The sequence below is a fragment of the Pituophis catenifer genome, unplaced genomic scaffold (genome assembly GCF_029215685.1).
Source record: "Pituophis catenifer annectens isolate HBS135680 unplaced genomic scaffold, rPitCat1.0.hap2 SCAF_4, whole genome shotgun sequence".
Classification (NCBI taxonomy): Eukaryota; Metazoa; Chordata; class Lepidosauria; order Squamata; family Colubridae; genus Pituophis; species Pituophis catenifer.
In genome coordinates, this window is record NW_027256884.1 from 127923348 (window position 1) to 127949438 (window position 26091).

General features: G+C 44.1%; 2 protein-coding genes across 3 annotated transcripts in view; both read left to right on the forward strand.

The window, feature by feature from the left end:
- The first annotated feature begins 1448 nt into the window (after window positions 1–1448).
- Window positions 1449–7119, forward strand: DGAT2 (diacylglycerol O-acyltransferase 2). The gene is made up of 4 exons (XM_070944081.1): window positions 1449–1653; window positions 4285–4459; window positions 5641–5843; window positions 6810–7119. Exons 1-4 carry the CDS (start codon window positions 1449–1451, stop codon window positions 6962–6964), a joined length of 738 nt encoding a protein of 245 aa, XP_070800182.1. The 3' UTR covers window positions 6965–7119.
- Window positions 7120–14401: 7282 nt separating this feature from the next.
- The window catches only part of UVRAG (UV radiation resistance associated), a 94083-nt gene continuing 82393 nt past the window's right edge, over window positions 14402–26091 (forward strand). For both annotated transcript variants that reach the window (XM_070942989.1, XM_070942991.1), the window contains exon 1: window positions 14402–14728. In XM_070942989.1, the coding sequence (XP_070799090.1) occupies window positions 14651–14728 (78 nt within the window). In that variant the 5' untranslated portion in view covers window positions 14402–14650. The remainder of the gene's footprint in view (window positions 14729–26091) is intronic.

Sequence of the window (26091 nt, forward strand, 5' to 3'; positions counted from 1 at the left end):
ACAATCAGGAGGCTGTGAGTTCGATCCTAGGTAGAGGCAGGTATTTCTCTCTCTCTCTGGGAACAATGACAAAATATCTGCTGAACAAAACTCCGCATTGGCGACAGGGAGGGCATCTGGCCAGTAAAACACTCTGCTAGCTCCATTCAGTGACCCAGAGTCCACCCTGTAAAGGATTATGGGGTCGTTAAATGAAGATGATTGATAAATTGCTTTTGTTTGGAGCATATCAGCCAGGAACAACCAAAACTACACGTCTAGAGTTCACACTAGCTATTTATTGTTCTGTGCCTCTAATACAGGAATCATCTCCCCAGACCACTTGTGTTTATGTACCAAATCCAGGCTAATTCTCCTCTTTAGCCCTCTTCCCAGTCAGGATGGTTGCTCACCAACATATCTATGGACTTGATACGAAAATTAACTTTCATTTAAAAAGTATTTGCGTTATAATGCACTGGGAGCAAAAGCGACGACCAATTTCCTGCTGGCTTCCCATTGACATTGCTTGTGGGACACTGGGAGGGACTGTTGGAAATCACAATCGTGCGATCTTTTTTTTTTAATAAAAGTTTTTTATTTTTATTTTTTAAACAAACAAACAATACATCCTTAATCATTCAGTGTTTCATCCGAGTGCATATTTTGTGTCTTCTACTCCCTCCTCCATCATTTTCATATCATACTTCTATCATACAGTTATATTTTCATTTAGATTGTTACATCATTCTTCCCAATTTCTTACCTTTATATTAATTCATCAATTATGTAAATTTTTATATATATCTCTTCTCTAACCGTTGATATAATTGCCCCCATACTTTAAAATGCTCTTGATTCTTCCTTTTCTTTAATTACCAATGTTAATCTATTCATTTTATTTATTTATTTATTTATTGGTTCAATTTATATGCCACCCTTCTCCGGAGACTCAGGGCGGCTTACAACGCGTTAAGCAATAGCCTCATACTTTTGTATATACCTGCTTAGTAGGGCATTCGGCCCCCTCTAAGCGGTGTTCTTTTTATACAAAGTCAGCTTATTGCCCCCACAATCCGGGTCCTCGTTTCTGCACATTCCAATATTTTCTTAATTACTTCTCCCAGGAGTTCGATCTTGACCAGCTCAAGGTTGACTCAGCCTTCCATCCTTCCGAGGTCGGTAAAATGAGGACCCAGATTCTTGGGGGCAAGAGGCTGACTCCGTAAACCGTTTAGAGAGGGCTGGAAAGCACTGTGAAGCGGTACATAAGTCTAACTACTACTAGTACTATACATAAAGTATACTTTATGTATACTTTAAGTTAGTGGATTTGAAATAGCTTGATTCAAAAAATTGGTCCAGTCTAATGCACTGTTTGTATTACGTGGAGGGTACAAACAGATAGGATAGTGTATAATATATGTGTTTGTGGTTTTTTTTCCCCCTTTCCTTCTCTCCTTCCCCAGATGATCAAAACTCACAACCTGGCCCCCAATCGGAATTACATTTTTGGCTACCACCCGCACGGAATCATGTCCCTGGGTGCCTTCTGCAACTTTAGCACTGAGGCCACAGGAGTGAGCCAGATCTTCCCCGGGATACGTCCGTACGTCACCACACTCACGGGAAACTTCCGGTGGCCCATTCTGAGGGACTACTTGATGACCGGAGGTAAGGAGGAAAAAACCTGCTTTGGGTTGTCGAGCGATGCAGTTTTGTCTCGGGAGGAAAGCCCGTTGAATGCGTTGGATCTTCTAAGGCAGGAGTCTCCAACCGTGGCAACATTAAGGCAGGAGTGGGATTCAGCCGGTTCGGACCGGTTCGGATGTTAATTTTAATCTGGTTCGCCAAACTGGTAGTTGCAAGGACTGGCTGAACCCTCCCACCTGGCCCCTCCCCTCACCTCCTAGGAGTCTCCATGCGGCCCGTTTTGGATGCCAGATAAATGCAGTGCCTGCACGGAGACTCTGGGAGGGCAAAAAATGGGCCTTCTGGAAGTTCTGGAAATCCGGAAACGGGCCTGTTTCTGGCCTCTGGAGGGCCTCCGGAGCCCGGGAGAGGCAGTTTTTACCCTCCTGGAGGCTCAAGAAAAGCCTCTGGAGCCTGGGGAGGGTGAAAAACAGGCCTACTGGAAGTCTGGAAATGGGCCCATTTCCGGCCTCCGGAGCCCAAGGGAAGCCGTTTTCGCTCTCCCGGAGGCTCAAAAAAAGCCTCCGGAGCCTGGGGAGGGTAAAAATGCCACCCCCCCCCATGCCGTGATGCAGGAGGCCGAGTAGGCCATGCCCACCCAGCAACTGGGCAGAGAACCCGTTGCTAAAATTTTTCAATCCCACCCCTGCTTTAAGGCCTGTGGACTTCATGGCTGGCTGGGGAATTCTGGGAGTTGAAGTCCACAAGTCTTAAAAGCTGCCAGAGTTGGAGATCCCTTGTTGTAAGTTGTAGAACTTGGAACTTTCTGAAAAGGACTGCGACGTTTAACCTTTGTTTATATGGGTTGGAGGAAAGGAAGAAAAACAATTGGAACCAGCAACTAGCTGTCCTTGGTTGTTCTTGGGAAGAAAATAAAGCAAAAAGAGTTTTGGAGTGGTTAGAAAATAGTAAGACTTGAAAGCTAAAGACCCAATCCAGAAGAACAGTGGCAAAACCATTTTTGCTACTAGGAAAACGACATGGATAATTGAGCTTCAGTGAAAATTCCTTGATGCTCTCTGAACTGGGTTGATTTCTTGCAGACGTTTTGTTAAGGATATTCTTGGCTCATAACTGATGTTGTGGGTTATTGAGCAGAGTACCCTTTGAGTAAACGCATGAAAAGCACCTGGGAGTGGTTGTGAACAATCACAGTCAACACACAAACACACTGAGTTGTTGTAGTCTTTTACTTTTAGAAAAAGTAAAGCAAAGTCCAAAAACAATCCAAGTCATACACAGATAAGACGAGAGTTAAAAGATCAATCCAGGGATATTTCAAGTACAAAGTCTTCTTACCAGTTGTAGTCATACACAATAAAACAGTTCTCCTTGAGTTTCAAAACAGGAACAAGTTCAATATCAAAACATTCAATAAATAGTAGAAAGCAACATGTAGCTATGATCAAACAGTGATCATGCAGAGAGATCAGGTAGAGAGTTACAGCAAATAAGCAGGTAAAATGGTGTAGTGTCCACACAAGCCATGATCCTGACTTCCCTTAAGTACATTGGCTACAGAGCTTAGCCAATCAGGATACAGGATGATGCAATACATTCTTAAAGCAATATAATACCTTTCTGACTGCAAACATAGATTGTTGGTTTATATATTGCCTGGCCAACTAGTTAGACAAATAACCATTTCCGAACACGTTTCATGACCCAACTAAGTAACATCACCAATGCTGGAAGGGAGTGGGGTTTGCGGAGAGGAGGAGGAGGAGGAGGAGGAGGAGGAGGAGGAGGAGGAGGAGGAGGAGGAGGAGGAGGAGGAGGAGGAGGAGGAGGAGAATGGCTGTATGGTCCTTGGTGCTCTCTGAGCTTGGTGGTTTTCTTGCAGAAGTTTCATTACCCAACTAGGTAACATCTTCAATTGAGCTCCAATTGTGAGATCTTGTTTTTCTTGATAAACTTAGAAAATGCCATGTAATGCCTCTAATGCTGCAGCAGGTGGCAGCACTTGCTATCCTTGGCTGATCTTTAAAAAGCCAGGGAGATGGAAATGGTTTAATACAGATAGTCCCCCACTATCACAGTAGTTCGTTTAGTGACCGATCAAAATTCACGTGAGTTTTGCCCCGTTTTTCCACCTTTCTTACTGCACTTAAATTGGTACCATGGTTGTTAAGTGAATCTTGTTTCCCCATTGACTTTGCTTGTCAAAAGGTTGCAAAAAAAGGATCACATGATCCCCGGGACACTACAACCGTCATAAAGAGGAGCCAGTTGCCAAATGTTCGAAGTTTGATCATGTGATCTTTGTGTGTTGCAATGGTCGTAAGTCTGAAATAGGGTCTTGGGTCACTTTTTTCAGTGCTGTTGTAACTTCAAACGGTCACTAAATGAATGGTTGTAAGTCGAAGACATGGTCGTAAGTGTGAGAAAGGGTCATAAGTCACTTTTTCTAATGCTGTTGTAACTTCAAACAGTCACTAAATGAATGGTTGTAGGTTGAAGACATGGTCGTAAGTGTGAGAAAGGGCCATAAGTCACTTTTTTCAGTGCCGTTGTAACTTCAAACGGTCACTAAATGAATTGGTTGTAAGTCGAGGACTGCCTGCATTTCCTTTTTCTTCCCCCTAAAGGCCCTTTTTCTCTCTTAATGTCCAGGTCTCTGCCCTGTGAACCGCAACACCATAGACTACCTCCTGTCCCAAAACGGGATTGGCAACGCGGTCGTCATCGTGGTGGGGGGCGCTGCGGAGTCCTTGAATTGCGCCCCGGGAAAAAACTGTGTGACTCTGAAGCACCGGAAGGGGTTTGTGAAGCTGGCATTAAGACATGGGTAAGGAGAATGAAGGGCCCTCATTTCCCTCCCTTTGGACCAATTACTAGGAGACTGAGAGTTCTAGTCCCGCCTTAGGTCTAAAAACCAGCTGGGTGATTTTGGGCCAATCACCAGGAGGCTGAGAGTTCTAGTTCCGCCTTAGGTCTGAAAGCCGGCTGGGTGACTTTGGGCCAATCACCAGGAGGCTGAGAGTTCTAGTCCCGCCCTAGGTCTGAAAGCCGGCTGGGTGACTTTGGGCCAATCACCAGGAGGCTGAGAGTTCTAGTCCCGCCCTAGGTCTGAAAGCCGGCTGGGTGACTTTGGGCCAATCATCAGGAGGCTGAGAGTTCTAGTTCTGCCTTAGGTCTGAAAGCTGGCTGGGTGACTTTGGGCCAATCATTAGGAGGCTGAGAGTTCTAGTCCCGCCTTAGGTCTGAAAGCCAGCTGGGTGACTTTGGGCCAATCACCAGGAGGCTGAGAGTTCTAGTCCCACCTTAGGTCTGAAAACCAGCTGGGTGACTTTGGGCCAATCACCAGGAGGCTGAGAGTTCTAGTCCCGCCTTAGGTCTGAAAGCCAGCTGGATGACTTTGGGCCAATCACCAGGAGGCTGAGAGTTCTAGTCCCGCCTTAGGTCTGAAAGCCGGCTGGGTGACTTTGGGCCAATCACCAGGAGGCTGAGAGTTCTAGTCCCACCTTAGGTCTGAAAACCAGCTGGGTGACTTTGGGCCAATCACCAGGAGGCTGAGAGTTCTAGTCCCGCCTTAGGTCTGAAAGCCAGCTGGGTGATTTTGGGCCAATCACCAGGAGGCTGAGAGTTCTAGTCCTGCCTTAGATCTGAAAGCTGGCTGGGGGACTTTGGGCCAATCACCAGGAGGCTGAGAGTTCTAGCCCCGCCTTAGGTCTGAAAGCCAGCCTGGTGACTTTGGGCCAATCACCAGGAGGCTGAGAGTTCTAATCCCGCCTTAGGTCTGAAAGCCAGCTGGGTGACTTTGGGCCAATCATTAGGAGGCTGAGAGTTCTAATCCCGCTTTAAGTCTGAAAGCCAGCTGGGTGACTTTGGGCCAATCACCAGGAGGCTGAGAATTCTAGTCCCGCCTGCAAATAAAAGATAAATACCTTCCTGGGTGCAACTCTGACCCTGTGATGGAGCTGTTGCTTCTTTGCAATTCTGACAGTGATTTTGTCTTTTCTTCTCCAGGGCCGATCTGGTCCCCATTTACTCCTTTGGGGAGAACGAAGTCTTCAAACAGATCATTTTTGAAGAGGGATCCTGGTGCAGATGGGTGCAGAAGAAATTGCAGAAGTATATCGGCGTAGCTCCGTGCATCTTCCATGGACGGGGGGTCTTCTCCTCCAACAGCTGGGGGTTGGTGCCTTATGCCAGGCCCATCACGACCGTCGGTAAGTGGGGAAAGAGAGATTCTTGGTGTCGATAGAGGAGAACGTTTGTAGCTCGGGGTTGAACGGTGGGGTCCTTGCTGCTCTCTGAGCTTGGTTTTCTTGCAGACATTTCATTACCAAACTAGGTAACATCATCAGTGCTAGTAGGCGATGGGGTTTGCTCATATTCTAGTGCAGTGATGGCTAACCTTTTTGCCATCGCGTGCCAGGAGCTGGGGGGGGGGTTTTTCGCATGCATGCGTCTCCACACCCGTAATTCTATGCACTCCACCCCCGCGCATACACGCACGCCCCCCCCCGCTCCTGGCACACGATGGCCCGGTACGCCTGTTTTTCTCTCTCCCCAGGCTCCAGAGCCTTTCTAGGAGCTTGGGGAGGGCGAAAACGGCCTCCCCTCCTTCCAGGGAGGCTGGAAACGGCCTGTTTGCCAACTTCTGGTGGGACCTCTGCTGTGTGTGTGTATGTGGAGAAGGCTGTTTTCACCCTCCCCAGGCTTCTAGAAAAGCTCTGGAGGCCTGGGAGAGCAAAAAATGGGACTTCCGGTCCCACCGGAAGTTGGCAAACGGGCCGTTTCCGGCCTCCAGAGGGCCTCTGAAGGAGTGGGGAAGGCCGTTTTTGCCCTCCCCAAGCTCCTAGAAAGGCTCTGGAGCCTGGGGAGAGAGAAAAAGGGGCCTTCCCCACCTCCCCAAGGCCCTCCGGAGGCAGGAAACAGCCTGTTTCCCTACTTCCGGTGAGCCCAGAAGACCTGAAAATCAGCTGGCCGACATGCGCATGCGCGCCAGAGCTGAACTTATGTGCCCGCCGATATAGCTATGCGTGCCACCTGTGGCACGCGTGTGCCAGAGGTTCGCCATCACGGTTCTAGTGCAATTCTAGTAAATTATAAAGAGAGAGAAACCCACTTTAGGGGCCTAAAAGCGATCTTTCCGTGATCTGTCACGTCCCTTTCTCTCCTTTGCCTTCCAGTCGGCGAGCCCATCACAATTCCCAAAACGGACAATCCGTGCCAGAAGGAGATAGACTTTTATCACAACCTGTACGTACAGTCTCTGGACAGACTCTTTGAGAAGTACAAGACGAAATTCGGCCTGTCAGAGTCGGAGACGCTGGAGATCAACTGATGGCACCCGCGCGACGACGCTACCTTGGGGGGACTTAAATTTGCTGGCGGGCTTGGAAAAACCGGCGCCAAAAGAGACTCTTTCTGCCAGTCCAATTGTTTTGTCTTCTGCTCTGTGGAATTGGGGGAATCAAGCATGGATGTGTAGAGAAGATAAAGGAATATTGTCTAAATATTCAAATATTAGATCTCTCTTAGAGCCAGTGTATCGTTCGGCTGCTGACAGAGCTGCCTTGTCTCCTTAAAGAGGTAATGAATCCCCTCATCCCACCTCAATCTCCAAGGTCAGCCAGCCGCCATCTTTACAGGCCACCATCTTTGAATGGAGACCTTGTCTGCAAAAAGCAGGAACTCCGTCTCCGACTTGGGACGTGCCGTCGCTGCTTCTTCTGAGAGGGAAAACACCGAGAAATGGATAAGAAACGGGGAAGAAAGGAGATGCAGATTGGAACCTACTAATATCTGTATTTCAGAGAGTCTCTTCTGATTGTCTGATTTCTATGTTAAGTATCCAAATTAGGTTTAGGGTAGCCATTTTGGAAAGAAACTCCTTCAAATACCTCCCCTAATCTCAGGAAATCAGAAATGATAGCTGGTCCATTTATATCGTTTGCAACTCTTGGGCTCCTCACCAGTAGAACATCCGTGATTGTTGTGACCCAGGCCCAAGTAGGTAGTATTAGACGCAAACAGTTCCAAAACAAACAGACTTTATTAGAACAGCTGAGAATTAACTCATTCTCAGCGTAGTCCAAACTAAATCAAACAAAGTCTTCGTGAAGTCTTATTACCAACCTTGGTATAATTAGGCAAATTGCCAAAGGCTTCTCTTGGCAAAAGTTCAGAAGAAGAGGACGCCGTGCAAAATAAGAACCAAGTTTATCAACGTTGTTTTCCGACAAAAACCCCAAGAGCCATTGCTGGTCTTTTAAACCTTATGGGAGGGGCCAATCATCTCCTGGCCTTACTCCCGAGTCGTCCTATTTGCTTTATCTGCTCCTGCCTTCTGGCAGCTCTTCTCATATGTGCACTAAGAACAGGCTCCTCCTGTTCCTCTGCCTCTCTGCTGTCAGCCTCTGGAGGCTCCGGAGTCCGCACATCACTCCCTGATGGCCCTGGCCCCATCTCTGCCTCCGATGTAGAGCCGCCCTCTGGGCCTCCCCCAGCCTCCAGGACTGGCCCATGTTCTTCCTCAGCCTCATCGCTGTCCGACTCCTCTGCCAGCTCCGCAGGCTGCTGGTGGACCACAACAGTGATGACGTCTGGGCAGGTGGGCGGAGCCTCCTGCTGCTGCCGCTACCGGTTTGTTCGAACAGGGAGAACCGGTAGAAACCTATCACTGCTCCTCACAGATCTCAATACGCTATCCATCCTTCCTTGCTTTTAAAAGAAGCGCTCTTCACAACTTGGGTCTTTCTGCATTTAGAATCGCACACTCTCTCTCGTGTCGACCCTTGTCATACAGGTAGTCCTCGCCTTACAACCCAACATGGAGCCCCAGATTTCTGTGGCTGGGGCAAAATGGTGGCGAAGCGAGTTTTGCCCCGTTTTACGGCCTCCCTCGCAACGTGTGTGAAGTAAAATCGCAGCCATTGTTCAACTTAGTCACACGGCCGTGAAGGGAAGCTGGGTCCCCCCCCCCCCCCCCATGGATTTTGTTTTGTCAGAAGGTCGCAAAAGGGGATTGTGTGACCCCCGGGACAAGCGACCGTCATAAATATGAGCCAGTTTTTCAAGTGTCCGAATTTTGATCCCGGGGATGCTGCAATGGTCGTAAGTGTGAAAAATAGCCATAAGTCACTGTTTTTCAGTGCCGTTGTAATTTCAAACTGTCACTAAATGAACTGTTGTAAGTCGAAGGCGACCTGTCCTTTTTTTTTTTTTTTTTTTTAACCTTAGGGATCTCTGTGAATCTGGTATTTCAAGGGTTCAGAGTAGAGTGCAAGGGGACAACCCAGCTGAGTTAGTGCAGTAGCTCAACCCTTTCTCTTGATTGCACCTGGTTCTGGTCCTCCTGGACCAGGTCAGCTCTAACCACCTGGTTGCCTTCACACAAAATGCTAAGCTTTCAGGTTTTTTCGTGGGTTTTTTTTTGGGTTGTACGAACCCAGCTTGTTAACGAATGGTTTAGGGCCGTGATGGCGAACCTATGGCATGCGTGCCACAGGTGGCACGTGGAGCCATATCTGTGGACACATGAGCGTTGCCCTAGGTGAGCTCCAGCGCGCATGTACGCACCGGCCAGCTGATTTTCAGGCCTTCCGGGCCCACTGGATGTTGGGAAACGAGCCGTTTCCAGCCTCCGGGGGGAGGGGAGGCTGTTTTTGCCCTCCCCAGGCTCCAAGAAAGACTCTGGAGCCTGAGGAGAGCAAAAAATGGTCCTTCCGAGCCCACTGGAAGTCGGGAAACGAGTCGTTTCCAGCCTCCAGAGGGCCTCCAGAGGGGTTGGGGGAGGCCATTTTCACCCTCCCCAGGCTCCAAGAAAGCCTCTGGAGATTGGGGAGGGCGAAAAAACGGGCCTATCAGGCCCACCAGTAACCTTTTTGCCGTCGCTGGTTAGCCATCACTGGTTTAGGGTATTGGACCCTAATTTTAGGGTCCATTTTACTGTATATAAAAGCCAGGGAGAAATATTTTGTAGTGAAAGGTGAGGGGAGGGGGATGACTGACAAATATTTTTTTTGTGGGCGAAATACTTCTGTTTTCTATACACACATGTGGGAGAGCTTTGATAGATTTATTTCACCCTGAAATCTCTTAACGTTTGTCCTTGCCTTTAAAGCTTCACTGGTTTTTTTGGAGCGGGGGACATCCTGCAAAGTTTTGCCCATCCTAATATAGAAATCTCAACCATCAAAAATATTTTTTTTTTCTTTTTGCCTGCTTTTTTTTGCAGCTTTGTGCGTAGACCTTCTGGGGCCTAGAATTCCTTCTGGGCAATTCCATCCGCCTCTCTCTCTTATTTTCCTCAGTTTGGTTACCCCCTTTTCCACCTCACCTACAGCCTAATCCCTAATAATGGCTTGATTGATCAGGGGTCCTTACTGAGCCCTAAATGTTCTCCTACATTGGAGAATGGACTTGTTCTTCAAAGGCAGGACAAGAAAGCAATGGGGTGGGAGGAGAGCCAACTTAGAAATAAGGAGAAATTTCCTGACACAACAATCTTATTGGTGGAACAGATTCCCTCCGGAAGTTGTGGGTGATCCATCACTGGAGGTTTCCAAAACCAGACTGGACAAATATTTGACCAGGATGGTATAAGGGGGTTGAGCAGGAGGTTGGATTAGAACAGTGGTGGGATTCAGCAGGTTCGGGCGAATTGGTAGTTAAATTGTTGGCTGGTCCCTCCCCTCACCGCCCCTTCCAGGAATCCCCACGTGCCCCGTTTGGGCTCCCAGGAGGCTGCAGGGACGCACCTCACCTATCCCCAATTTATAACTTTTGGCTGTTCCAAGAAGATCCCACACCTCTGATTCAGGTGACCCCGAGGTCACAGATAAAACCCCAAGTAACCACAAGGGCTCTCGGAGAGCGTGAAGACTAGTTGACTGCATAGAAACACAATGTTTCCATCTGTCCCCCATCCTGTCCAAACCCTTCATTCCCCCTCCTACCAACTAACCTCAACTTTCCGTAACTCTCCTTCCATCTCCCACACAATCCAATAGAACTGATGAAGCTTCCAGGATAGGAAGCGAAATGTCTTCTTGTTCCTCAAAAAAAAATCAGTCCAGCACAGTGGTGAAATCCATTTTTTTTAACTACCGGTTCTGTGGGCGTGGCTTGGTGGGCGTGGTATGGCTTGGTGGGCGTGGCAGGGGAAGACCTCCAAGTTCCCTTCCAGATTCTATTCTATTCTATTCTATTCTATTCTATTCTATTCTATCCTATCCTATCCTATCCTATCCTATCCTACTCTACTCTATTCTGTTACTCTATTTATTTCTTATTCTATTCTATTCTTACTCTATTTCTATTCTATTCTTCTTCTTCTTTATTCTTATTCCATTCCATTCTTCGCTGGTTTTATTCTATACCATCCCAGCCTCCATTCCATTTTAGATTGATGTATATATGCTAGTTATCCGGTCTAATGTATTTCCTATTTCTATATATTTACATGTTGACTGAAGCTTTGTAGATGAATATATTCAGAGCCAATCATGCTGACATGTTAACATGTGTTTAAATGTTTTGCACTATTGTATGTTTTAACCCTTAGCCTTCAAGTATTTTAATTGCCAATAATGACTGAAGCTATAGATGTGCCTTTGTGTAATGCAGTTTTTTCCCCAAACTTGGCCACTTTAAGGTGTCTGAACTTTAACCCCTAGAATTCCCCAGCCAGCATTTAAGTCTGGACATCTTAAAAGTCACGTTTGAAAAACACTAGTGTAATGCAAAAAACCCACGGGCTTAATTCATTTCTAAGGTTCTCTGATCCTACACATATATTCATTTAGAAAAATTAGACTGCTACAGTCTGTTGACATTTCATTGAGTAGATTGAACATAGGGGTTTGGCGGGAAGATTTTGTATAAATTTATAGAAATAAACATTAAACAAAAATACACTGGTTTACTGATTGTTCTTTTCCTGGATTTGTTCTCGAGAAGTTTGGCCTGTAAGCAACATTCTGCAGAGTGCAGAAAAGTGAAAAAAATAAAAATAAAGCAAAGATAATAAAAAATAAAGATGCCTAAATTGAGTTTACGCCAACGTAATTTATTATATCTCACCAGTTTTCCAGCCATCTCTGCTTCAACTATGTTGATATATCTCTTTATACATTATTCTTTAAGCATTCTAATTTTTGTTGAGGCTGTCATCAATTATATGCAGCCACAACCTCCTTGTCTTCCCCTTAAGCCAGGTTTTTCATTTTTTTAACCACAAGTTTTTGCAATTCATTCTTCATTAATTTTATCCAATCAAGCCACCTTAAGAAAGAATTGTTCTTTAGAAATTGAGAAGATGGAGCTAAAAATGTGTATACAGAAGACTGAATAAACAAGGACTGAAATAAGATTAGTGCTGATTGAAAACTGCCCTAATCTATCTATCTATCTATCTATCTATCTATCTATCTATCTATCTATCTATCTATCTATCTATAAGCGAAATACTACTCATGCATCATCACAAAATCTCCAGAACTGTAAAGCCTGCAAACTTGAAATTTGCTGTGTATGTTCTTCTTGGCTTCTAGGTGCTCACTAAGAAAGGATTTTTTGAAATGACCATCAAAGCATTAGTATTTCCTATATTATTATTAACATGCTCTGATGCTAAGGAGTTTTACTCCCCCTCCCCACCTGAAAAGAAATCTGTTCCAAATGCAAAACACAAGCAGAGGAGAGGAGTTTCAGTTTTACTTTCACAGCAGCAAGCAGGGGATAGGATAGAGAAGGCTTCTATGAGGCAATCCTGAGGGAGAGAAGCAGATAGGATAGGGGAGGCTTCTATAGGACAAGGCTGAGGGAGAGAAGGGGGATAGGATAGAGGAGGCTTCTGTGGGGCAAGGCTGAGGGACAGAAGGAGAGGAGAGGCCGATCGTAAATATTCATTAATTTTCAAGCTGGGTCGATTTATCAAGCCCGATCCCATAGTTTCGTAGTGGAGCACGGGTATTCAGCTAGTAATATATAAGCCAATGCTGCCTTCAGGTGGTTTGGTCAAGCCAATGCCATAATGAGACCATATCTAATATTTAGTTTTATTGATTAGGCTATGTATACAGTTAGTCATCGACTTAATGACCACAATTGAGCCCCAAATTTCTGTTGCTAAGCAAGACAGTTGTTAAGTGAACCACTGCACTTAAGTTAGTAACACAGTTAAGCGAATTTGGCCTACCCATTGACTTTGCTGGTCAGAAACTCACAAAAAGGGATCATGGGACTCTAGGACACTGCAACCATTATAAATATGAGTCATTTGGCAAGAATCTAAATTTCTTGTGACCATGGGGATGCTGCAATGGTCATAAATGTGAAAAACGGTCATAAGTCACTTTTTTCAGTGCCATAACTGAAGCTCATTAAACAAATGATTGTAAGTCGAGACCTGCCAGTACAATTCAACATGGGCTATTTTTAAGGCAGATGCAGGTAGTTCTCGACTTACGGAGCAGAATGCAGCCCAAGATTTTGGTTGTTAAGTGAGACATTTGTTAAGCAAGCTTTGCCCCATTTTATGACCTTTCTTTCCACTGTTGTGAAGTGAATCCCCGCAGTTGATAAGTTAGGAACCCAGATGCTAAGTGAATCTGGTTTCTTCATTGACTTTGCTTGCCAGGTCACAAAAGTGGATCACCTGACCTTTGGACACAGCGGCGGTCATACATACGAACCAGTTGCCAAGCGCCTGAATTTGGATCACATGATTATGGGGATGCATGCTGCAAAGGTTATAACTCTGAAAAACGGTCATAAGTTGCTTTTTTTTCAGTGCGTTGAAAAGCACTGAGCACCATTCAAAAGTTGAATGGTCACTAAGTTAACTGTTGTAAGTTGAGGACTACTGTACACCTCTGAAGGTGTAACTTTTCCAGGGAGAACAGTACATTAGATGCTCTGTCATTGTTGAAGGCGTTAAAAGAATCTGATAAGGGAATATCTCTGAAATGATAACCCCAGAGGGGCATGGGTTACGTAGTTATTATTTGAATTTTTTTGGAGGGCTGTGAGGATCAATTGTGATATCATTATCCCTGATTTAAGCTGTTTTTTTTTTTTTAAATCATGGTATTTTGAACATTTTGTTCTTGCAGCAAACCACCAAAGGTTATGAGATGAGGCAGTTATAAAAAATAAACAGAAGCCACCGCCAACAGAGTCCATCTTTATTCATTGTGCATTTATGCCATTAACAAAAGTTCTTTGTGGTGGCTGCAGAAAAGCCACAAACATTTTTTAATTCCCGTTTTTGCAAACAAGCAACGCAATGCATGATGGGTGATATAGCATCCTTCCAGACAGGCCCAGGCCCAGGCCCGACCTCCTTCATCTGTTGCTATGGAGATGCGCTCCCCTCCCTCCGAGTGGCTCTCGTCACTTGACAAAACACGACCACGTGACCTTCTGTCCTCGGCCTCCCACCCTTCACCTAGTTTCATCCGCCTGTCCATCACTATAAAGTTCCCGTCCAATCACGAAGGGCGTCTTATAGATATCACTTTAGACCCGCCTCTTGTAAGGAGCACGCCGACCAATGAGAGGCGAGATACAAGTTTGCTATCCATAGAGGCGGTGTTTCCAAACACACGCGCACACGTAATGAAGCACCTCAGAAAGACGGGACGTTGGGTTTAGACCGACGTGCTTAAGGACCAATGGGTCCGCGCTACCGCAAGGACGAAGCCCGCCTTCCTCCCCGACGAGCCAATCAGCGGGCGGCGTGTCTCCGTCGCTCCGTCTTCTTAGTCGCCTCAGCCGTTTTGGAAATAACAGGGCTTCGGCAAGAAGCGCGGGAGGCCCTGGAGTCGTTTCGCCGGTCCCGGAAAAAGCGAGCTGGAGGCTTTCAAAGAAGCCCCGGAGGAGGCCGGCGGGACCTTTCGGAGGCCTTGTCGTCACCCTTAACTCTTCCGAATCCGGCGGCGGCGGCGGCGGCGGGCTCAATGCGCATGCGCCAAGGCCTCTCCTGCTCCCGAGCCCTCCGGGCCGCCGCCGGGTCGCCGTCAGCATGAGTCAAACCTCTGCCGTCCTGCCACCGCCGGGTCCGACCTCCCGCTCCATGCATGTGGAGTTGCCGTCTCAGCAGGTCGGTGTTTCGCTTGCGGGCCCCCGGAGGGAAAAGCGGGAGGGGAAAGGGTTAATGGGCCGCGGGAGCGAGCACGTGAGAAGGGGCGGGGCCTGGGGAGGGGAGGGGGGCTCGCTCTCTGGCTTCCACGCGCATGCGTGCACGCGCCGCGCCGCTTCCCTTGCAGCTGCCGCCCCGCTTCCGGGTGTCTGGAATCCCCCTCACAACCCTGTGAGGTGGGTTAGGATGAGAGGGAGGGAGGGAGTGGCCCAAAGTCCCCCAGCTGGCTTTCATGCCTAAGGCAAGACTAGAACTCACTATCACCTGGTGATTGGCCCAAAGTCATCCAGCCAACTTTCAGGTCTAAAGTGGGACTAGAACTCACTATCACCTGGTGATTGGTCCAAAGTCATCCAGCCAACTTTCAGGTCTAAAGTGGGACTAGAACTCACTATCACCTGGTGATTGGCCCAAAGTCATCCAGCCAACTTTCAGGTCTAAAGTGGGACTAGAACTCACTGTCTCCTGGTGATTGGTCCAAAGTCATCCAGCCAACTTTCAGGTCTAAAGTGGGACTAGAACTCACTGTCTCCTGGTGATTGGCCCAAAGTCATCCAGCCAACTTTCATGTCTAAGGCGTGACTAAAACTCAGTCTCCTGGCGATTGGCCCAAAAATCACCCAGCAGGCTTTCATGCCTGAGGCAGAACTAGAACTCACTATCACCTGGTGATTGGCCCAAAGTCATACAGCCAACTTTCATGCCTAAAGCGGGACTAGAACTCACTGTCTCCTGGTGATTGGCCCAAAGGCATCCAGCCAACTTTCATGCCTGAGGCAGAACTAGAACTCACAGACTCCTGGTGATTAGACCAAAGTCGCCCAGTGGGCTTCCGGTAGGACTAGAACTCACCATCTCCTGGTTCTTTAGGCCAGCACCTTAACTACTATACTGATGTATATCAAAGTGGCTCTGATATTACTTTTTGGACAGTATTCTGCCCTATAACACAGGACCGGTGAATGTGTGAAATTCCTTCCCTTAATTCATTACCCTCTAAAAGGATGCAAATGACCCAGCTGTCTGCAAGGAATATAAATCCTTCCATTCCCTACTATCCTGCCAGAGCTGAAGAAGCTTCTTGGATGAGAAGTGAAACATCTTCAAAAGAAAAAACAAGAAAGTCCTGAAAAAAAGCATCTTTGGGACGGTCCTTCCCCTAATTATGTCTTTATGAAATAAATGACTTTCTTATAGAAATTCCATTCTTATAAAAGGTGCCATGGAGCAGAATATGGGTGATTGATTCAGTCGGCTTTCTCTTAAAGTGCACAGTCTTACGTTAGACGAAATTTTTTTTATAATGCTGCCCTAAAGAATGGCTATTGGGATGGTTATTAATGGCTATTAAAACATGCTGATGTCAGTGCTCTTAATTGATCTCTATATTTTACTGGCCTGAAAAAGGAGCTTGAGAACTCAGAAGCATCCTACGTAGGACAGACTGGTTCAAATATCTTTCTAAGCTTCTTGTGCATTGTTTGAGCGCAGTAATCACATGATCATAGCCCACTGTCAAAATTATCTCTTTGAAGAAACATGGTGTTGCAGGTTTTTTAAAGACGATCTTTTCCATATTGATCTGTAATTATCTGACACAAAGAACCTAAATCAGAGGTGTCAAACAGGATTTCTTCAAGGGTCTCAGATCAGCGTTGTTGTTCTCCATGGGCTGGCAGGAGGGGGGAGAAACGGGACAGACATCTCATTTTTGGACTTGCTGGTCTCCTGCATCACTCTGCTGGCCAAAAACAGGCCGTGCAGAGGCTCTGCGAGGCGCCTGTGCAGCCTGTTTTCGGCATCCCTGGTCTCCAGCAGCACTCTGCCGTTTTTGGCCAGCAGAGTGCTGCAGGAGATCGGAGAGGCCGAAAATGGGCCTCAGGGGCCTCGTGGGCCAGTCCTTTGATATTGCCAGGCTGGCCCCATGAGCCAGATTTAAGCACCCCATGGGTTGTATCCAGCCCACGGGCCTTGAGTTTGGCACCCCTGACCTAGATCATCTGTGATCATCCCTGGTGGCACGGCAGACTAAAGCACTGTTATTAACATCAGCTGCCTGCAATTACTGCAAGTTCAAATCTCACCAGGCTCAAGGTTGACTCAGCCTTCCATCCTTTCTAAGGTAGGTAAAATGAGGACCCAGATTGTGGGGGCAATAAGCTGACTTTGTATAAAATATACAAAAGTATGAAGGCTATTGCTTAGCGCATTGTAAGCCGCCCTGAGTCTCTGGAGAAGGGCGGCATATAAATCAAATTAAAAAAACAACAACAATAGTAACTTTAGCCAGTGGGGATTACAACTGAATGTGCCTATTTAGAGTTTTGGATTCTTTGTGTTCTCTGAGCTTGGTTGTTTTCCTACAGAAGTTTTCATTATCCGTTCATGAACGGATAATGTTCCATAGCCTGGCAACAAAATATGCAGGAAAACATCGAAGCCCAGAAAACATTAAGAACGCATAAGTGTACACTTTTATTTAGACCAGGGGTGGGGATCTATGGCCCTTTTATGACTTGTGGGTTTCAACTCACAAGTCGGCTGTGAGTTGAAACCCACATTTGTGGAGTTGGAAGTCCACAAATCATAAAAACCATATTTCCCCACCTCTGATTTAGGCCAGCCTGCCTCCTTAGTACCATTTTAGGTACACGAGGGATCCTTTGGGATATATCCTAGTCCTTAAGAACTGAACTCTTTGCAGAAGAGCAAGGACTGATAGGAGCCCCAGACAAAAGTTTTTATAGACTCCTTTAAAGTATATGCTGCTTCTGCTTACACCACCCCTACTTTTAATACCTTCCTTAGCCAACTATAACTTTATTGTTTGCGTATGCTATGCCTTTGGGTCAAGTGGGATTACATTGCTGCTGCTAATTTTGTGCATTTAACCTATATAATTTTTATGTGGCCTACATTTGGTAGAGCTATGAAAAAATATTCCAAGTATTCAAACATTTTAACTTGCCCAATGTCTGACCATTTAATCACCAGACATTTATTAAGCTGAGATAAGTAAAAATTAGGATCTTGATTTTAGCGCAGTTACTTTCAAGTGTCTCCTCAGAACAAGAGGCTAAGAGAGCTCATTTTAATCCTGTTGGTATTTGCCTTACATCTGCTTATGGCAGCAGTATTTTTGAATTTTCCTTACAGCTTTGTTCTGGAGATGAGCTTGAATGCAGATGGGAAATCAGTAGAGGCAGTTTAGAATGCAAGACCTGGCTTGCACAATTTTTTTTCCTGCCAGAAATCGCAATATAAGAGCATGGTCAAAAAACAGTGTCCAACACTGAAAACCTGCCTATTAATCTGCCAGAATGTGTTATGAGTTGGCTCAGTCAGACAGTTAAATAAGTGCTTAGTTAGTACAATGCTTGCTTATCTATAACTACTAAAAATGTCATTGGCTTGGCAGTTTATATCCTCAAGATAGCTCAGACAGCGCATTATGCCGTAACAATTTTTGAATAAAGATCCCTAAAATATGCTAACTTAAAGAATGTGTAAAATATCGAAATATCAAAACGAATGTTGATCATGTGACTGGGGATGCTGCAATGATTGTAAAGTGTGAAAAATCATGTCATTTTTTTCAATGCCTTTGTAACTTCGAACAGTTAACTAAACAAACTGTTGTAAATCGAGGACTACCTGTACTCCTACGGAATTGAAACAAAGTAGTGGCTACTGCATGATCTCTGCAGTCACATGATCGTGATTTCCAATGTTCCCTGCTGGCTTCCTACAAGCAGAGTCACTGGGGAAGCCAGCAGGAAGTTGGAAGTTTCACCCTCTCTCACTGCTTTTTTGCCCACCTGAGGTCATTCTGTTTATCTGCTTACATAAATATTTTTGCCAATAATTATTTTTCTATTTATGATATCTACTCTTCTGAGACGATCACACGACCATCCAGCATTGGTGTAATATATATATAGTCAGCCTAATATTTAATGTTCATTCTGGTAACGTCAGACTACACTGTCTTTCTCCCAAAGGATGACCCAACAGATCACAGAGTTGCTTAGTTTTACAGGTAATCCTCGATTTACAACTTACGACCATTGCAACATCCCTGTGATCAAGTGATCCAAATTCAGGCACTTGGCAACCGATTCTCATTTATGACGGTTGCAGTGTTCTGGGGTCATGTGATCACCTTTTGCAACCTTCTGCTCTGCAAAGTCAATGGGGGAAGCCAGATTCCCTTAAGAACTGTGTTACTGACTTGACAACTTTGGTGATTCACTTAACGACTCGGGCAAGGAAGGTTGTAACATGGGACAAAATTCACTTAACAACCATCTCATTTTAGTAACAGAAATTTTGGGGCTCAGTTGTGGTTGTAAATCGAAGACTACCTGCACTAAAATGGGTGATTAGTCGGTTAATAGAAAAATTTAGATTGTGCAAAAATTTAGATTGTGCGTTTTTCTAGACGGGCAGTATAAATGCATGGAAGAACTGTAACAGTAACAGAGTTGGAAGGGATCTTGGAGGTTATCTAGTCCAACCCCCTGCTCATGCAGGAGACCTGTACTAGGGATTTGAACTGCCAAACTGCCGACCTTTCTGATCGACAAACTCAGTGTCTTAGCCACTGAGCAGGCTGCTTAGAAAAATTGCAGGCCTCTGTGCTGTCTTCCTCTCCTCCCTTTGAGCTTTCTACCCATCATCAGCCCAGCGGAGTTGCCAGTAAAGCTGCAACCTTGCAGCAGGTGTGGACGGAAAATGAAGGCGACACCTGTGTTTTGCAAACCCCACATCCACCAGAAAACAAAGTAAAGCAGCCAAATAAAAAATGGTGTTTCTTCCTTCAAATGGAGTGGATGATCTGGGGGGGGGGAGGAGGAGGAAGAGGCACAACAACGCAAAGCACAACATGGGAAGGTGCATTTATTTAACACGCTAGTCGTTAGCAGAGAAGTAAAACATACAAGAAATTCCAGAGAAAGGAATTAATACAGAACAGTGTTTATAACTAAAGTTGGGCTTTCGCAGACTTAAGTTGTTAGACAATTCCTGTTCTCTCAGAGGTTGAAATTGGGAGCAATTTGTTTTGAGCTCTAGATCCAATTTAGTTCCTCTTAGTGCTAGCAATATTCTAAAGTGATCCTCTTACACTTTTTCTAGCAAAAGAAAAGTGAGCGAAAAGGACCTAGTGATCGGATAAGAAGCTATCAAGCACCCAAACATTCTTAGCTTGTGATCATGCTCTTTTTTAAGTATTTCAAGAAGTCCTGGAAAAGTCTATTTTCTTAATTTCTAGCAGATTTTTCAGAATAAAAGTTAACGGGTGGAATGTGAAGCTGATTCTTCATTACATTTGAAGTGCCCAGCCAATTATTTCCTAACTTCTTGGCACTCTGAATCAAAACAGGGCTGGGAAGGGTAAGCTTGTTCTTAGATTTTACTCTCTTAGCTAATCCCAGGTCAGATAGCACTGGTTGAAGTAGCTGAATAAATTTGCTTTAACCCCTTTCGTTGAGGTTACCAGATACAGCTACATAAGCAAGAGGATAAGAAAGGGTCAAGTTGCTTAGATAGGCTTCTACTTTGGCCCATAAGTTATTAATTTGGCATTAGGCTTGCAGAGGTAAGATACTTGAATTGTACCTTCTATGAAGAGGCCCCCCATTGTGGAGTAGGCCTAAATTATCTTTTCTGTGTAAAGTTTGTAATGTTTAGTGAAGTGGAGAAGTCTCACATAACATAGCAGGGTAAATTACACATTTATTTGTACCGACACCAATAGAAGAGAACCTTCGTAGCTCAGGGTTGAATTGTTGAGTCTCTAAGCTTGGGGATGTCCTTGCAAGCATTTCATCACCTGACTAGGTAACATCATCAGTGTTGGTGAGTGTGGTGTTTGCTGCCTGTTCATATACAGTAGCTTGCCTTGCCAGGGTTGGCGGGCTGGGGTATGGTTTTGATAAGGAACTACCGGGAAGAAAAATCACACTTCCACTCACCCTGGCAAGCTACTTTATACAATCTGAGAGCAAATACACCACTCACCATCACTGATGATGTTACCTACTCAGGTGATAAAATGCCTGCAAGCAAATCCCCAAGCTCAGACAGCACAAATGACTATATTTCTACTGAGTCACAAGTTGGAAATGTAGGTTACTTCTCTCTCCTTTTAATTTATCTCTCTTTGAGGGATGCTGTAATTTCTAGTTTTTGTCCTCGGTAATTCTTTGAGATAAAAGTGTGCAACAACTTTAGTAGCCTACAAACAGTTGTTTGTCAGGTATGACCTGTGTTTCTGTTCCTGAATAGCTGCCCTAACAATCATAAGAACTTGGATTAAAAAAAAAAAAGCAAATTCTTTGGGTGTTCCTTAGTAGAACTTATCCCAGTTTGGTGTCCTCTGGATATAATGGATTTCATCTTCATGCCGACTGATAATTATTGGAGTTGTCATTCACTATACTTTGTTGGCATTAATGTAGAATAGAATAGAATAGAATAGAATAGAATAGAATAGAATAGAATAGAATAGAATAGAATAGAATAGAATAGAATAACAGAGTTCAGGAAACCCTACACCACTTCAGACAAATGGTTATCCAATCTCTTCTTTAAAACTTCCAGTGTTGGAGCATTCACAGCTTCTAGAGGCAAGTCGTTCCACTGATTAACTGGAACGAAATTCCTGCTTAGTTCTAGGTTGCTTCTCTCCTTGATTAGTTTTCATCCGCTGCTTCTTGTGCTGCCTTCAAATGGTTTAGAGAATAGCTTGACTCCCTCTTCTTTGTGGCAGCCCCTGAGATATTGGAACAATGCTATTATGTCTTCCCTAGTCCTTCTCTTCACTAGATTAGCCATGCCCAGTTCCTGCAACCGTTCTTCATATGTTTTAACCTCCAGTCCCCTAATCATCTTGGTTGCTCTTCTCTGCACTCTTTCTAGAGTCTCCACATCTTTTTTACATCATGGCCACCAAAACTGGATGCTGTATTCCAAGTGTGGCCTTACCAAGGCCTTATAAAGTGGTATTAACACTTCACGTGATCTTGATTCTATGTGATGTAGTTGTTTTTCTAATGCCGTGAGAATGGTCCTTAAGGTAGGAGGAGTCCAGTGGCATTAATGAAGCTAATTTCCACTAATCTCCCCTGTGTTAAAAATAGTTGAGCATGTGAGTGTGATTGAACTATATTAAATTGCAGTATTGTTTCAGAAGAAGTTTCTATTAACGGGGGAAATTTAATTTGCATGCTGGAAGATGGGTTTTTCCTGTGGCTATACTGTGTTTTATTTTTGGTTTTTCATCTTTCCTTCCCTGTATAGAACAATTGCCCAAACAAACTGTTAAAATAATTTAAAGCAGCGAAGTGTTGGAAGTGAATGTGAAAGTTAACACCTTGTTCTGTGCCAGTCTGTCTCTTAAAAATTTATGCCTAGCAGCTTTTTCAATTCACTGAGCTTAATACTCCATGGGAGTTATTTTCCTGTTTGGCTGTGAATAGGCTATTGAGTAGAACAAAGCCAACCTATATTCTTAGTACATTCTGTTGAATAGTATTTGAGTAATAGCATAAGCTTAACGTTGAGAGTAGTCACGCTGCCATCAGTTGATCTCTTTGAAGTGGCTTTGCTGATTTGTTGGTATCCAGTCAGCAGATGCATTTTTATGTAGAAATAAAGAAAACCTCTTTCATGGGGATGCTATTTCAATTCTACTGCCATCCGCTGTGTTTTAGGTACAATAGAGATTTCTCTAGATTTTATTCATACAACTACCTGTGGCTGCCGTAGCCTCTCAGAAATTCTCTATTACTGCAGCTTATTTTTTGAAACAGGCGGTCAGATTTCCCCCTAAATTTGAAGGCTTCATTCTTACAGTGCCCCAGAGATTCTTGAAGCACTGTAAGGACCCGAAAACATGCTTGAAACCAAATACTATGTTTTTTAATAATAATAATAATAATAATAATAATAATAATAATAATAATAATAATAATAATAATAATTACTACTGCTACTGCTACTACTATTATTATTACTTACTATTATTATTTATTATGTAACTAAATAGTATGTGTGAGGGCAATATTAACTTTGTAATATGTTAGCTTCCAATTTAATTTCTTATTTTTTTTAAAAAAAATTGCTTATTTTGATTTATAAAGCCACCCAGGTTCATACATTTGAGATGGGTGGCCATTTATCTCAAATGCATGACTCTGAATGGCTTACACAAATGAAAAGCATTACAAAAATATTAAAACATACTTTAAAAATGTCATATAAAAAATTAAAAGAACCTTAACAAAAAATCTGGTAATGAATGAAGCCTAGGGAAGGGTTTTTAGGTACTTTTGGCATTTTTTTTTTTTAAATTTATTTTTATATGCCGCCCTTCTCCGGAGACTCAGGGCGGCTTACAATGTGCTCAGCAATAGCCTTCATCCTTTTGTATATTTATACAAAGTCAGTTTATTGCCCCCACAAACTGGGTCCTCATTTCACCTACCTTAGAAAGGATGGAAGGCTGAGTCAACCTTGAGCCTTGGTGAGATTCGAACCCTGCAGTAATTGCAGGCAGCTGGTCTTAATAAGCTTAATAACAGGGTGCCTTAAACCCCTGTACTACCAAGGCTCTTTGAGGTGTCTTATTTAAGATCCAGAATATAAATGTATTTATTCAAGAATTTACAGGGCTTATAAGCCACTTAAATCAAAATCAGCTCTGAATGTCATATATTCCTATTTTGTATCATCAGAAGAACACAAACACAAAAAAGTAGCAATCCATATAATTTATAAAATCACATATATAGGACTAGGAACACACGACAATCCAGCCAACCATCATGCAACTTTCATAGCTAAGAGAAGCCAGACTATTCCAGCTCCTAAGATCTTTTGGATCAACCAGCTCTGACTTTCCAAGAGAGACAGGAAGCTGTCCAAGAAAATGCTACGCCAAAGGACTGAAGAAGCTACTTGGATAAGGAGCGAAACATTTGAAACCAAAAAAATAAAAGAAGTCCAGTTGTCATGATTCAACTTCCAGACTAGGCCAAAGGAGGAAGCAGTGATTGAAAAGGCATCGACTGTCAGCAGTTCGATCCTGACCAGCTAAGGTTGACTCAGCCTTCCATCTTTCCGAGGTGGTTAAAATGAGGGCCCAGATTGTTGGGGGCAAGAGGCTGACTCCGTAAACCATTTAGGAAGGGATGGAAAGCACTGTGAAGTGATATACAAGTCTAAAGTGCTATTGCTATCTGTCCATGGCCCCTAAAGATGCAGTCCCTGAATTAGGGGGCACAGATGGAACCCACCTTATTTGATGTTATCTGGAAGGCAGGGGTCCTGCAGATATCCAGGCCCTGTATTCCATGAAGGGCTTTCACTTGACAAGCAGAACTTTGAATCAATGGTAGCTAGTGCAATTCTCAAGTGCATCATGAAATGCTCATACCTACTGGAGCCACTTGTGTTCTGGAGCAGCTGAAAATGCTCTTGCAAGGGCAGCCCCACATAGATCTTGCCACAGTGGTCCAAGTGATTTTTGTAAATATTCAGGAAGATGTGTACAATATAATTCTTGCTGCAATTTTTGCAGCACTCTTATGTGAGCCTGTTGGTGCCCTGCCCTGGCCCAGTAAACTGATATAGGAAAAGAGGAAGTTTGATATGCAAAAAAGAAACAACAGTAGGAAATGGTAAGGGAAGAGTTTCATAACAATCTCTTTTATTTTCTTTCCTCCAAGAGCAGAAGAGTTTCCTAGAAAAAAATATGATTCTCTATTGACTCAAGTTTCTAATGAAAGGAAATTAGCCATAGCAATAGCACTTAGACTTATATACTGCTCCATAGTGCTTTACGGTTCTCTCTAAGCAGTTTACAGAGTCAGCATCTTGCCCCCAACCATCTGGGTCCTCATTTTACTGACCTCGGAAGGATGGACGACAACCTTGATCCGGTCAGGATTGAACTCCAGGCAGTGGGCAGAGTTAAACCTGCAATACTGCATTCTATAACCATGGCATCACTACAGCTCAGAAATTAATAAGATTTATTAAAACAAGATAGAATCATTACCTATTCATGTTTTCCTTTTGGATAGTGACACATTCAAGTTTTCATGTAGAGAATGATGTGTATTTGGAAAAGGCCTGCTTTTTTGTATAGTCTCATTTAATACTTTTAATAAAGGAATGAATGGAAAGTTGTAAATCCTTATGTTTATTTATTTATCTACCAATCCATCATATTTTTTTTACATAATGTAACACATTTTTTTTTAAAAAAAACCTGTGATCCGCTACTTGCAGCTTGTGTTGCAAATTGAATAAAAGAAATTATGTGGAAAATGTAGAAGTAGTCAGGGGGAATTAAAATTTCATCTAACACTAAGTTGCTGAAAGAGTTATTGCTGTTCAGTGAGAAGTGAGAAGCCAGGCATTCTACTTTATAAGCCGTAGTTTTTAGCTTACTGTTCAACAAATGTTTTTTTTAAAAAAAACAGTCTTTGAATAGTTTAGGAAATGTCATTCTCCAGATGGTTTTTATCTATGGTTTTATTTCTTCCTGGAAAACTGTTTTGTAACAGTTAATGGACTAAAACCATATTAACAGTTAATAGCCATTGAGATTGTAATGTGATTTTCTTGATCAGAATGAAGTGGATATGAAGAGATAATTTTAATTGGCACTGGTGTACTGTGGTTTGTAAGTGTGTTTTACAGAGGCAGTTGCGGGAGGCTTCTGGAATTGGTGAAATACTCCCTATGTACTGCTGCTTTCTGCTGAAATATTTCTGTTTTTCAATGTCCCAAAGATGCTTATTTTTTCAGGAGGCAACTGGACTTTCTTGCTTTTTCCTTTGAAGACATTTTGCTTCTCATCCAAGAAGCTTCTTCAGCTCAGACTGGATGGTGGGGAATGGAAGGATTGATACTCCTTGCAGACAGCTGATCATTCTTTTTGAGGGTCGTTGAGGCCACTTGGACGTTTGTGTCCTCGGGGTCACCTGAATGGTGCAAATGGGTGTGGAGCCTTCTTGGAACTGCCGAAAGGATTGTGTTGTGGAGCTGTGCTTTCTGCAGGATGTTTCAGCACTTCCAAGAAGGCTCCACACCCATTTGCACTACTCAGGTGACCTTGAGGACACAGACAAACCTTCAAGTGGTCTCAGCGACTCTCTAAAAGGATGCAAATGACCAGCTGTCTGTAAAGAGTGTAAGAGGACTCTGCATTTTTAACTGAAGCTACATATAACGAGAGAATTTATTGTGCTTTCTGCATCTGGGTGCTTAAGGAACACACGTAGGATTTTTATTTGAAAGGCTGTGGCAGAGGG